General features: G+C 41.1%; 1 protein-coding gene across 1 annotated transcript in view; it reads left to right on the top strand.

Moving 5' to 3' along the window:
* Nucleotides 1-14,173, top strand: part of VPS13C (vacuolar protein sorting 13 homolog C) — a 6,956,796-nt gene that overhangs the window by 3,954,215 nt on the left and 2,988,408 nt on the right. Inside the window, exon 46 of the mRNA XM_044076309.1 lies at nucleotides 5,466-5,770. Coding sequence (XP_043932244.1) covers nucleotides 5,466-5,770 — 305 coding nt within the window. The remainder of the gene's footprint in view (nucleotides 1-5,465; nucleotides 5,771-14,173) is intronic.

The following is a 14,173-nucleotide window of genomic DNA, read 5'->3' as shown; positions in this document are numbered from 1 at the left end:
CTTCAGTCTTTCATAGGAGTCTCTGACCCAGATTATTAAGTATGTAAATTTCTAGAGAATCTGTCTTCTGATTCCTTGCCTGGTTATGTTGAGATTTTTCAATGTTTATCATTTCTATCTTTGTCTTTTCCCTATTTGTTTTATAGTCTAAAAAATGCTAAATTTACTTAATATGGTATATATGATGTGAGAGACAGAAATATGTCATTAGTGTGCAGTGGAGTCATGAATTCTTCTTTGCCCATAGTCTGTGCCAGTGGACCCAAATATTGGGCAAAAAGCAGGGGCAACAGAGGGTGTTCCTGACTCACCCCCCAAAAGTGAAATTTCTTTTGATAGGAAAGTGTTTACTTTGACTTGTGCAATGGAATCTAAAGATATCTTTTACAGCAAATGCTGTCCATTGCTGGGGCAAACCCACCTTCTCTAAAATTGTGAAATGAGAGCTCCATTCCACGTGATCAGAAACCTTTTTGGCAACTAAACTTGTTAGTAGAAGCAGTAGCTTTTGTTTTTCCACTTCCTGAATCATCAAAAAGATATGAATTATATTATCAAAGGTACTTATGCCTGGAATAAAGCCATATTAATCTTTATGTATGGTTGTAAGCAACAGTTTCTGTAGACTATTTGGAAGAATCAGCATAAATGTCTTATAATCATGATTTAAAAGTACCCTGTCTATAAGAACTAGAACAGGTGTCCCTCCCCTTTTTTGTATAATTGATATTATGCACTTTTTCCAGCTAATATGCATCTTCTTTCTTTCTAATATCATGTTCATTAGCTAAATCAAAATGGAGAGGTTTACCAGAATGTTGTCTGTTGCTTCATTGATTTCTTCCCAGGTTATTGGTTGTGTTAATCCTTTGCAGGCTTCTTCTGCAATTTTTGCCAAGATTGCAGTGTTTGTTTGTTGCAGTGTGTGGTGAGGCTTCTAAAGATCAATAGCCCAGTAAGCATCTATAAAATATAGGCCAATTTGCTCAGGGGGGTTCATCTTGTGTTTTATTCTAACACATGGCAACACCCTTGTTTAAACAGTTCTGTGTGTACATACATAGAAAAGGGCTCTTCTTATTCCATTTCTGTAGAAACCCTTTGTGACTTTAAATTTTCCTGATCTGCATTCTAAAGGGTCGGAGAGCATGGTTTGCCCTATTGAGTAGAGCTATTTTTTCATGCCTTGTTTGACTATTCCTTCTTCCTTATCAAGTTTGGTCAAGAACTGAAATGGATGCAAGAGTAACCTTAATAGTGGATTAGGGAATGTCTGTGTATGCAGCCATTGATTTGGACAACTGCCTCTATCTGAAGGATTAAACTTAATTTTTTGAAAATGTACATCATTTTTGTGCGTTTGTTCTAAGCTAAAAGGGCATGGGGGTTCTGAAAAAAAGTATTTAGTTTCAGGATTTTCATTAAAGCAAAAAGTATTTAAATTGTGACATAAGGTCAAAGAATCTGTACATGAAAGACAAAAGTTGGAAATAGCCATTTAAAATAGCCATCAAGTAAAATAGGTGGGAACAATATCTTTATCATAATGGCTACTCTATCTGCATTATCTTGGAATGCAAATGGCCTTGCGTGTATAGGCAAAAAAAGGGAAGTGTATCAGATTATATTAAATTTGAGATGCAAATAGCAGTGTTGCAGGACACGCATTTAGATAGAACTGAGTGTGCGAATTTGACAAGGGATTTCAGGGTGGATATTGAGCAGGGTATCTAGGACAAAGAAAAAGGGAAGTAATACTGATTACTAGCAGGGCTGTAATAGGGACAGAAGAGGGAAAATACAATAATGATAAGGTGCTGTAGGCAAGGGAGAGAAGTTTGCTGGCATGTACTTGCTACTCCAAAAACTGCTATTTTGGGAGAGACAGGAACTAATGTATCATTGAAACCTAGAAGGTAACATTTAACAAAAGGTGGGTAGTTTTCTAAATAAATTTATGAAAATATTTGCTAAGAAGATGTGAAATAATTAGTAGGAAATCAGAATTTCCATATTATTCCCCAAGCTAGAATAACTGGGCCAGACTGGATAGAAATTATATATCACAGGAGCATGTGCACCTTCAATAACTATTTCAGATCATGAACCAATAAAAACTAAAATGTATCTTAAAGTATGGGCTATTCATGTAAAACTGACATTTGCATTTTCCTACTTGTCTGTTAAAAAAAGAAGAATTCAAGTAATGGGGAGTAGAAATTTGATTGTTAAGGAAGATAGAAATTTCTTCAGATGGGATAGCCAGTACGTACACACATACACACTGTACAATGTCGCATGTACAGACACAGTGTGAAATGTCCCAGTGCTGTACTGTGCGCCCGCGCACACACATGCACACACACTGTGAGTTGTCTCAGTGCCATACTGTGCTGTCTCATTGCTGTAATATGAAAGTACACATTGAGAGATGTCTCAGTGCTGCACAGTGTGCACACAAATTGTGAGATATCGCAGTGCTGTACTGTGCTTACTGCATACACTGTGAGATGTAGCAGTGCTGCACTGTATGTGCACACATGCACCTTGGGAGGTGTCTCAGTACTGTGCTTGCGCGACACGCACACACACACACTAGGAGATGTCTTAGTGCTGTACTGTGTGTACACACACATTGTGAGATGTCTCAGTACTGTACTGTATGTACGTACATTTGGAGATGTTTTGGTGCTGTACTATACATTGTGAGATGTCATACTGCCATATTGTGTACACACATATGTCTACTTGAGAAGACCGAATTTCAGAAAGCCGAGACAACAACGCCAAAAACACAGAAGACTGACAAGCCACATCACCAACTTCCAAAAAAAGACTCAGTAACACACAACGTACCTCTCACGTAATTCATAAACAAAATAAAGAATGCAACCTATCTTACTGCTTTATCACTAGAAATCTTTATAACAGCTACCTAACTCTCTCCTAAACACCACCCACAAACCAGTGCATGCAAAGTAGTACAACATCCTACTGAATATTCATTAAAATATGTACACCACCCACATGAATATTCAATAGAGATGTCTGAAATAAAGCACTGGGCTGCATCCCCAAACCCCCTGCAAATTTAATATGCCAACTCCGAGATCGCAATACAGTGCGGAACTGAGCATATTTCCTGTTTCACTCAGCTAAGGTAAGCAACAGTCAGCATTCTAGATGTTCGATCTTCTGGGTATCATTAAAATTTTGTTTCAGTCATCTGGATTTTTGGCGTTGTCTTCTCGGCTTTATGAAAGTCAGTCTACTGAGATTTTGTTCTTCTCAAGTAGACTCGTGCACACAAATTGCGAGAAGTTTCAGTTGTGTACTGTGAATACACACATTGTGAAATGCCTTGTTGCTAGGTAGGAATGGGTACTTGTTTTATGTGCCAACCCTCCCAGAGTGGCTTGGGAACTATGTTATTTATTACCAGCACCATGGGATGTATATGCCAGGCCATGTTAGAGTCCACTCTACTAGTGCTATCTATGGCTGCCAACACAGCTTTTTTAGGGGGTGTCTACCCAGGCAATTTTAGAAGCAACTATTTGATCCTCTGTCTACATTCTTTTTTCTCACTTGTTTTTATTGAAAATTTTTTAACAACAAAACACTAATATATGATAATAGAAATCTCGTAAAACAAATATACATATCTAAAAGAGCAGTAATAAACAACAACTAAAATGTCTACATTTTCTTAAAGCATTCCATCCTAGGGACAGCATTCATTGCCAGAGCAGGATTTATATCTGCTGTTTTGCAAAGGTTAATTGCCAGCTAAATTTGCTTCTGCCCCTTCTTTCTCTTACTACTTTGGGAATCTTTTCAAATACTGAAGACTGCTACAGCGAGTACTACAGTGAACACAGTAGAGCTCTATTAGGAATTTACCATAATTTTAGATGTTTGAGCAGTTTCACTGTTAACAGTTCTTTCCACTTCTTCCTTGGTTCCAGTCAGGTAGGCAGGCTTCCCTATTTTGTGAGTCCCCTATCTCTGGAGCTCCCATTGTGTGCACCCAGGTATGGACCAAGCAGATCCAGGATCACCTTTTCCACTGTGCTTCTGAGGTCAGCAGGACGGTTGGCATGGCAAGAAAAATCAGAAGATAGTGTAGGTCAAAACACTAGGAATAGAAAAAGCTTTGTAAGACAGGCCAGATATGGGTTACCTACATGGCAGTATGTCTCAAACAGTGAATAGTGGGGTCTGGGGGCTGTTATAATGGTTAAGGACTTCACCTCAAAGACGCAATGTACAGGGTTTGATTCTTACTTCAGGTTGCTGGCTGGTTTTTGGCTAGGCTTGTAACAGTCTGCAGACTGATTGCCTAGTATTTACCTATGAACCTATAAGACCACAACAGTGAATTTACTTAAAACAGCTGCAATTACAGTATGTTCAAAACTCAACTGTACTTTCTAACTTGAAAACAGACATTATTAGCATAATGTCCCAACTGTTCCTCAACTAGAGTCCTGATAAGTTTCACATGCATCTTCCTGGTCTCCAAAGTTCCTTCCAGTCAAACTTCTGGTTGAAATCCCCCAAGAGTCACTGGTATAGGCCATATTAGTTTCCTATTGTGACAGGCAGGCAAAATTCTGTGTGTCTGTGTCTGGCCCTAACTTTCATAAGAAAACGTGCTGTCTTCCACATGGGCAGGGATGTGCACACATGCATTTTTGTTCCCTCTTAGCATGCCCTAATGTTACTGTACCATAAGCCCCACAGCAGTCAGTAGGAGACAATTGGACACTGTGAGTGTGTTCTTACACAAGTATGATGGGTGTCAAAGTGGCAGATTGGATAGTGTTGTCCCCTTACAGCAAGAGGGTTCTTGGGTTCTTTTCTCAGTTGAGAGGCCTTCTCTCTGGCAGAGCTATCCAACTAGCATTGTGAATCCTAGCTCTAGATGATGGTCACTGGTGATGACATCCGACCTCATATGTGTGTGTTTTTGTGTGTGCATATATATATATATATATATATATATATATATATACACATATATATATATATATATATACATATACATGCACACACACTCTTAACCAGCACCCATGGGGATTGGTAGATGCCGGATAACTGTAGTTTCTGGTTGCTTGAGAGTTACTATTAAAAATAGGCCTGACTAATACTGTACTATGAAAATTGTACTGTATTTCTTCAATTTTTTTTTTTGTTCTGGTTGCTTGATTTCTGGTTAACAGAGTTTACTGTGTGTGTGTGTGTGTGTGTGTGTGTGTGTGTGTGTGTGTGTGTGTGTGTATTGTTATATATATATATAATGTAAAATCTTTGAATATATAAATGCTGTGACTATCTCCTTACTTTTATTTTCTGTGGAAATGGATCATCAGTGATTGTTTTTCTGCTTATAGATGAATTTGTGTCAGTTATTGGTATAGGAACGTTAACAGCTCATTTATAATAGTTTGTTTTTCTAACAGAGCTTCTTAGATAACTTCCAGACAGCAAAGGAAGCCCTTGGTGCAGCCTCTCGTCAAGCAGCTGAGAAGGCTGCTTCCAGCATGATGGATCTTGCTCAGAAGAGTTTCCGCCTTTCGATGGATATTTACCTAAAAGCTCCAGTTATTGTTGTTCCGGAGTCATCCATCTCCCAGAATGCTATAGTTGCTGACTTGGGTCTCATCACATTGAAGAATCAGTTTAGTCTGGTTGTTGCTGAAAATTGTGCTTTGCCTCCAGTTATTGACCGACTGGATATGCAGCTAACTCAGCTGAAATTATCCAGGTACGACTGAGTTTAGTTATTTTGCTGCACAATTTGAACCTACATCTACTTTTAGATCATAAGGGTCTGTAATGTAAAATTATAGGCAGGGACAATGATTTTCCATTTCTTCTTTGAAAATGCTTGTAACTCCCAAATTTGATATTTTTGAGTAGTGAAAAAACATGGGATTTTTGTGGAATTTGATATTTTAGTCCCGAATGCTCAGTCAGCACTACCTGTATTTCTTTTTATATTTACTGAATAGAATACTGCTGGCTTGCTTTTTTTTAACATTTTTATTAAACTTGACGTGATGTTTTTAAAAAAGGTAAGTGTGCTTGCAAGTAATAGAAAAAAAAAGACAGTCCACAACAACATTTGCATTATTTTTGTGTAGTATGCATGTTTTTTTCTTTTTTAAACAATTTTCATTCACTTCAACATTACATAAATTGCTCCGTTCCAGCCTTCACGTAACCTTAACTCCTCCTTCTCCTGAATATCATACTGCAAGTATTGTTTTAACTTTCTCCTTCCTTTTTTAAGAATCTCATATCCAGTTCTTTTATCTCCTTTGTGATATTCAGCACTTCATTTACACTTGGTTTAGATTTAGATGTCTACTTTCTAGTAATTATTTTGTCAGCCAATAGCATTATACTTAGTATTGTCTTACTGTGCCTAGATACATGAGGTCCTATATCCCAGCTCAAAGAATCATTTTCTTAGAACTGTTTGTTCCTCCAACACGTCTGACAGAGTACTCTGTAGAGAATTTTTAAAATGTGCCAACTTGTTACATTTCCAAAAAAGTATGTAAAAACTTCCATGCGGACATCTTAAACTTCTGGTCTATGCTGTTTACTTGGGAGCTGTACAGATGTCCTAGCTTACTGTTTTATAAATTATTCCCATTCTGTCTTCCAATCTTTTCTCTTTTGATTCTTCTAGTTATCATGCAATATTTTATTTATTGTTATCAAGCAGTAGTTTGTATGCCTTACTTGTTATCCCCCTTTAAATTTAGTTTATGTTTGTAGACTCCACAAAAAACTCAACCAGAGCTAGTCTTTGACATGGCACTACCTTATCCCTGTCCCTTTCTTTTTGCCTATATCCTGCTACCAATTCCTGGTAGGGAAGGTAGTCTTTAGGCTGCAGTCCAAATTTCTGCTCTATCTAATCCCACTTTTTTACCTTCCCTCCCTAGTTATTTTCTCCCAACACCTTGGCTTCTTTGGTAATTTTGTCCAGTAAAATTCTATACCCATCCATGCAGTCATTTGCTTTGGTAAAATCTTATTTCTCAGTTCTTGTGCTGGTTTAGTGTTTTTTCTGGCTTATGAATATAATGTTCTGTATGGTTATTGTTGTTCTTAAGAATCTGCTTCCTTAAAATCCTACTCTGTCTCCTTATTTCTTGAATCCGACTCCCCCCATCCAGTTTTGTCATCATTTGTTTAGACTTTGATTTATAACCTTCTGCTTGAGTTATGTACATGAGTCTTAGCTGCATAATTCGAAAGCATCCATTCAAATCAGGTAATCTTAAACCACCTTGATCTATTTGAAGCATTGATTTATCCCAGCTAATCTTGACAAATTCTCCTTCCAAGTTCATTTATTTAACTTTTTTTATTAATAATACACAACTTCTCTGGTTATTAAAAATGCATATAAACTAAATGTTGTATTCTAATTATATTCTTATCATAATTGTATTATATACTTTTTCACTTGACTCCACAGCTTCTTTCACAGTTTTTCCTCTGATAAACCTCTCCTACTAGTACTTAGGCACTTTTGGTCTACCAGTGCTGATGTTCTTCATGTTTCACTGTTGCAGTCATCGCATTTGGGTTATCCCTGCCAGGGTAGCCCTTGGCCAGCCCAAATACCAGAAGCTTAGTATTTCTGCATTGGCTGTTGTCGCTTCAGGACTGACGTCAGGTCATCAGTAGTATAAAGTAAGGCAGACAACACCATTACATCAGTCTTTCTTGCCGCAAAGCCCTAAGCAGAAGCATAACGCACGAGTGCCAGTCAGCTGCTACCTGAGTTTCGTCGTCTTTTAAAGTTAAGTTCCACATTGGGGATCCTTTTTTCTTGCACTAACCGATGTCAGAAAAAGTTAACAATTGTCTCACCTGTGGAAAGCAAATACCACACCGAGACTTTCATTCTTACTGCGTCACTTGCTTAGGCCCAGACCACAACATCCCCCACTGTCACTTCCGTGCTTTTTTCAACACCAGAACTATATGTCTTCAGGCCCTTATTGTAGCTAGATATTTTCACTTATAGTCGTCGAATTCAGATATGGCTTCAGTAATCCATCCAACAGCAGATCTTCCGAAAAAATGTGAAGGTAAAGACAGACAAGACCGCACAGGTCCAAACATACTGACATTGCTCCCGTTAAGCTAGTCATCAGTTCTCCAGTCTTCAGTGAGGCTCTTTCCCAGGCCTTGATGCCTGCTTCTGTGGATTCATAGGCTGCTACCAAGACCCTTTCAGAGTCCGGCATGCTGCAAAACTCTTCTTTGACTAAGGATCCTGCAGTTGTCTCTACCTTGGATGGGTCCGGAGCCTCTGAGTAGGCACCGGCTTCCGAGGAAGTCCTTCTCACTACCAATTCTTGACAGAAACAGACGACTTCTTTCGTGGCTACCGTTCTTTCAAAAACTGGCAAGTTTCTTAGGCCCAGGGTACAAACCACACCCAAGAAACTGACGACCCAATCTCAGGCACCTGTTTTCTTGCCTCAGTCTCAAATGCTTAAAATGGCAGAAGACCTTATACTGATCAGGGGAAGCCAAGCTATCCCTTCCAAAAGAAAGAGATCTGTCCCCTGTAGTTTTATCTGAACAGGAGTCTGATGAGACTGATGCATGTGAATATGAAGACATGCAACCCCTCTCTGCTTATGAGGATTCTGATGCAGAGGATTCCATTCCTTCAGCCTCTCCCCCTGAGGACTTTTCCTGTGGGGAAGCCATTCATACCTTAAGGGAGCATTTCTGGACTACCCTCAATCTAAAAAGAGACTCAGGGAATTCTTAGATCTTCCACAGCACAAACACATGGCCATTCTCCCAGTCCTGGATGTTGTGGACAATGTTTTCCTGGAATCCAGTTTGACTCCTGACACCCTCCCTCCTGCTCCCAGAAAACCAGACAGGTATTCAAGTCCCTGACTCTCACAAATTTCTTTTTAAAAATCCTACTGGAGACCCTGAGGTAATTTGTCAAGGGCCTAAAGGAATTAAAGCAACCTCTGCTAAGAATCCCACCCTCCCTCTGATAGGGATTCCCGAGCACTAGACAGATGGGGTAAAAAAGTATACACCTCAGCTACTCTTGCTATCAGAGCACTAAATTGTCAGTTCCATATGCTAAAATTTGAGCAACATACCCTGGAACTCCTCAAACAAAAAATGTCTTCCTTTCCTGCTTGTGCAGAATCTAAAGAGTTACAAGAGTTAATGCATTCTGCAAGTCAAGTACCTCCCAGCTCCCCTGGCCCTGAGGACACCACCCCTAGTAATCCACTCTCATTCAGATTCCAACCAGTTGCCACTTCACTTATCCGTACCTTGATCAAAAAATTAAAACAGACTACGCTGTCTGCTGATCAAATCCCTGCCGAGTATGTACAAAAAGCAGCTGATGCCATTGCTTACCCCATCTCAATACTAATCAATCGAACTATATTAGAAGCCAAAATCCCCACCATATGGAAAATATCCTATGTAATCCCACTTCACAAATGAGGTAGCTCTACTGAACTATCTAATTATAGGCCAGTAGCTATATTATCTTCACTTGCAAGGATTATGGAAAATTGTATTCATAGACAACTGCTGCATCACCTAATTCAGAATAACATTATGACAGACTCCCAGCACGGCTTCCGACCTCACCACAGCACTACTTCAGCACTCCTAGCCTTCACCAACACCATAAACCACAATCGCAACAATAATAACATATCCTCTGCCTTCTTCTTGGATCTCTCCAAGGCATTTAATATGGTTGATCACCAGCTTCTAATCCACACCCTGAAAACATTCTGTCTAGATACTAAAGCCCTTCAATGGTTCCAATCTTATCTGAGTGGCAGACAGCAGGCTGTCCTTTGGCAAAACAAGCTTTCTAACCTCCTACCCAACTCCCTTGGTGTATCCCAGGGTTCTGTACTAGGGCCCCTTCTGTTCTCCATTTTCATCAGTGACTTTTATACTGTTGTCCCAAAAGTCAGCTGTATCCAATACACTAACGACTCCACCCTGATCTGCTTGGCCACATCCCAGACAGAACTGTGGTCAGCTACCCAGACCACCTTCAGCACAATAGAAAGCTGGCTTTCTGGTTGTCATCTGATACTAAATCCCAGAAAACAAAAATGTTAGTTTTCTCACCAACACGTTTGTCTACTGCATTCACCTTTACAATAAAATCCAATAATGGCATTATAATCTCCCCAGCCTCCTCTACAAAACTACTAGGTGTTATCATAGATAATTATAAATTTGACCTGCATGTTAATCATTCCACCAAAACCATCAATAAAAAACTAGGGTCACTTTACAGGATAAAAGCCTTCTTAACCCCACCTGCTAGAATTGCCATAGGTCATTCTTGCCTACTTTAAACTCTTCTGTACGCATCCCCTTTGCTCTCTAATTTAAACAAGTCTGTCCTTAAACTCTCTATCTGTTACAACCACATTGCCAGGTTTGCCACTGGACTGCCTTATAGGACACATCACTGTATCAATCTAAACCAGCTTGGGTGGCTAGAACTGCCCAACTTGATCCAGTATAAACAACTGATTATGGCCTATAAAATCCTTTACAATCCAGATAATACTCCTGCACTTAGAAATATTATCACCCCCTATAACAATCCTAGACCTCTTCGGTCTTCTAACAGACTGCTAGTTCAGACTATCAAAACTAATAACTCAGCCGGTGACTCTCTTTGCAAACTCTATAGATAGATCTTTGCAAACTCTATAGGTAGATCCTGGAACACTTTCCCAGCTGATATTGCTTTACTTACCACCCTGAGTCAATTTAAGATAATACTCAAACAATATTTGACACTGAACTGGCTATGTCAATGTATCAAACCTGACTAGTTCTCCTCTAGAATGAGTTAAAAACTTTAATTTAGCTTATTTGTTTTACTTAATCCGTACTTACACTCGGGATTATCTTTAACCTTGGAATTTGTATAACCTGTTAAGTATATAACCACTGTATTTATTGTATCTGTAATCTTAACTGCTTACCTTGGAGCTTTTCTTCCCGGGCCTCCACTGAAAATGGACACGTAATACAGTTGGACTATCCCGGTCAACAAATGTAAAATAAATAAAATAAAGTAACTAAACACACCTTGCACTGTGGTTTTGATGCCCTAGAAGCTTCTTGCAGGGCAGCAGTCACTGGTTCTGTCCTTAGAAGGCATGCATGGCTTAAGGAACAGCCCTTGACAGACCATGTTAAATCTAAATTGTTGGATGCCCCCTTGCATAAAGACAGCTTATTTGGCACTAAGGCAGAAGAGGTCTTAAAATAGATGGAAGAAAAAGCAAAATCTATGCAGACAGGTCCAGCCACCCAGGTTCAGCAGGCATTATCCCTCCAAGCACTGTTTTTTTTCCTGCTCAGAACCATACCCCCGACAGCAGCCACAGGGAATGCAGAGATCTAAGAAGTGGACTACCTCCACTTCAAAACCGGGGCGTTATAAGCCACCCCGTTATGGTAAGAACTCAAAATGACTCTCCTCTCCCACCCCCTCCCTCTGCCCATCTTCACTTACCCCTAGGAGGAAAAAACTCTTTTCACGCAAGCACATAGGCCACCATTACCAATGACCACTGGGTTCTCAACATAATGTCCCAGGGATATTCCACACCCTTCCAACTCCAAAAGGGTTCCCAGATCTACCTGAAAACCAGTGGGCAGAGGTGCAAAAGCAAGTCCTTTCCCTGCTCTCAATGAGGGCAGTAGAGCACTTTCCTGCAGAACAGAAAGGCCAAGGTTTCTACTCCAGACTTTTTCTCGTACCCAAAAAAGAGGGCACCTGGCGCCCCATCCCTGATCTAGCCATTCTAAAGACCTTCCTGGTGATCCCAAAATTCACAATGCTCACCCTCCAGCTGCTGCTACCCATGCTGTCCAAGGATGCTTGGCTATCCACCCTAGACCTAAAAGAGGCCTACCTCCACATTTGTATCAGGGGATCATGCAGGAAATATCTCCGTTTCAGGGCAGGATCTCAGCACTTTCAATTCTCTGCTCTTCCCTTTCGCTTATCTACAGCTCCCAGAATTTTCACAAAATGTCTGGCTCCGGCCATTGCCTTTTGCAGACAAAGGAATATCCAGGTTTACCCATACTTAGACGACTGCCTAATTCAGGCAGACAGCCAGGAAAAGCTGCTCAAGCACCTGTCTTTTGTAAAATCCCTACTAACCTCCCTAGGGTACACAATCAACGAAAAGAAATCCAAACAGGTACCCACCCAAATGGTTATATTCTTGGGAGCAAGACTGGACACAGCATCCCAGATGGCATTCCTTACACCAGAAAAGCAAACTTTCCTGACGGCCTACTTCTGTCAACTAGCTACCCAGACCCCAGCTATCTGAAGGAAAATCCTGCAAGCTCTAGGGTTCTTGGCCTTCTGCATTCTACTCATTCCATATGCCAGACTGCATATGAGGAAACTTCAATGGTACCTAAAAAGCCTTTGGTGTCAACACTCTCAAGACCTGCAGACTCTTATACCTATAATACCTTGCCGCAGAAAAGATTTTCTTTGGTGGGTAACAGCATGTTCCCACAACAAAGGACTACCTTTCTCACCACCCCTGCCACCCAGACCCTCACCACAGACTCGTCAGACTATGCCTGGGGTGCACACCTGGATGGCAGGTGCATACGGGGCCAATGGATCCCACAGCAAATCCATCTGCATATCAACCAAAAAGAGCTGATAGCTGTCCAGCATGCCTCGATAGCTTTCAAGCACCTTCTCTCCCCAGGGGCTCTCCTGATCAAAACAGACAACACCACTGTGATGTGGTATATCAACAAGAAGGGACTCACTCCTGCCCTCTATGCAGGCTGGCCATGACCCTTTGGAACACAACTTCTGCCATGCAACTCCACCTGTTAGCACAATTCCTTCCAGGTCCCCTCTACTCTCTGGCAGACCACTTAAGCAGAAATCTTCTGAACCCACAAGAGTGGCAGGTCAACAGAAGAACCTTCACCCTAATAACTCTGAAATGGGTCACCTCAAAGGTCGACTTCTTTGCCTCCCACACCAACCATCAGCTCAGCAAGTTCTGCACCAGGGAGCATCACTGCATGGCTTGGAAAGTGGATGCCCTGTCCTTCCCCTGGGTCAAACTATTGGTCTATGCCTTTCCTCCACTACCTCTCATCCCCAGGGTACTGCTCAAAATAAAGGAGAAAAAACCAAGGACATTTCTTATAGCTCCAGACTGGCCTCACTAGCACTGGTACCCCTTGCTGCACAACTTGTCCCCACTGTCACCATGACATCTCCCTCGGATTCCAAACCTCCTGACCCAGAGGGAAGGAGAATTCTTGCATCCCCAATTGCAGACACTCAATTTGGCAGCTTGGCTTATTCCCTAACCCCCGATAACAATCTGCCAACCTCAGTAAAGAGGTTCTAGATGTTATATGTGAGGCCAGATGCTCTAGCACTAGAAAGTCTTATGCTGACAAATGGAAAAGGTTCTGCACCTGGATTCAGGCTAAGGGACTCAATACGGCAAAGCCGTCCCTCCCTTCTCATCCTGGATTACTTAGCTGACCTGCTACACAGTGGTCTGTCTTTTTACTGTATTAAAATTCATGCCTCTGCTATCCCACGGAGCAGCCCCTTTTCTCACACTCTCTGATCAGACAGTTCCTCAGAGGGGCTAGCAACTTGAGGCCACCCAGAAGAGCACCAACCCCAGCTTGGGACCTTAACTTTGTTTTGGAAAAGCTCACACTGCCCCCCTTTGAACCAGCCTCTTCAGCAGAGCAAAAATGTATCTCCTGGAAGACTGCTTTCCTTCTGGCCATCACTTCAGCCAGAAGGGTCTTCGAGCTGAAAGCACTCATGGCTGTGGAACCCTTCATCATCTTCCATGCTGACAGGGTATCCCTCGAGACTAACCCATCCTTCATGCCCATGGTGTTGTCCACTGTGGCTGTCAACCAATCTATTCATTTGCCCACCTTTCTTCCTAACACACAGAACAAGAGGGAAAGTATCCTGCACTCTCTAGATGTGCACAGACAGCTCAGTGTCCATCTAGACAGGACTAAATCCCTCAAAGTCTGATAATTTTCTGGTTAGCATTGCTGCAGGGACAGAGGGCAA

Source organism: Protopterus annectens, chromosome 7.part0 (assembly GCF_019279795.1).
Source record: "Protopterus annectens isolate FY-2018-M chromosome 7.part0, PAN1.0, whole genome shotgun sequence".
NCBI classification, from domain to species: Eukaryota; Metazoa; Chordata; order Ceratodontiformes; family Protopteridae; genus Protopterus; species Protopterus annectens.
The sequence above is the reverse complement of the archived record's forward strand: the minus strand, read 5'-3'. Positions and strand labels throughout refer to the sequence as shown.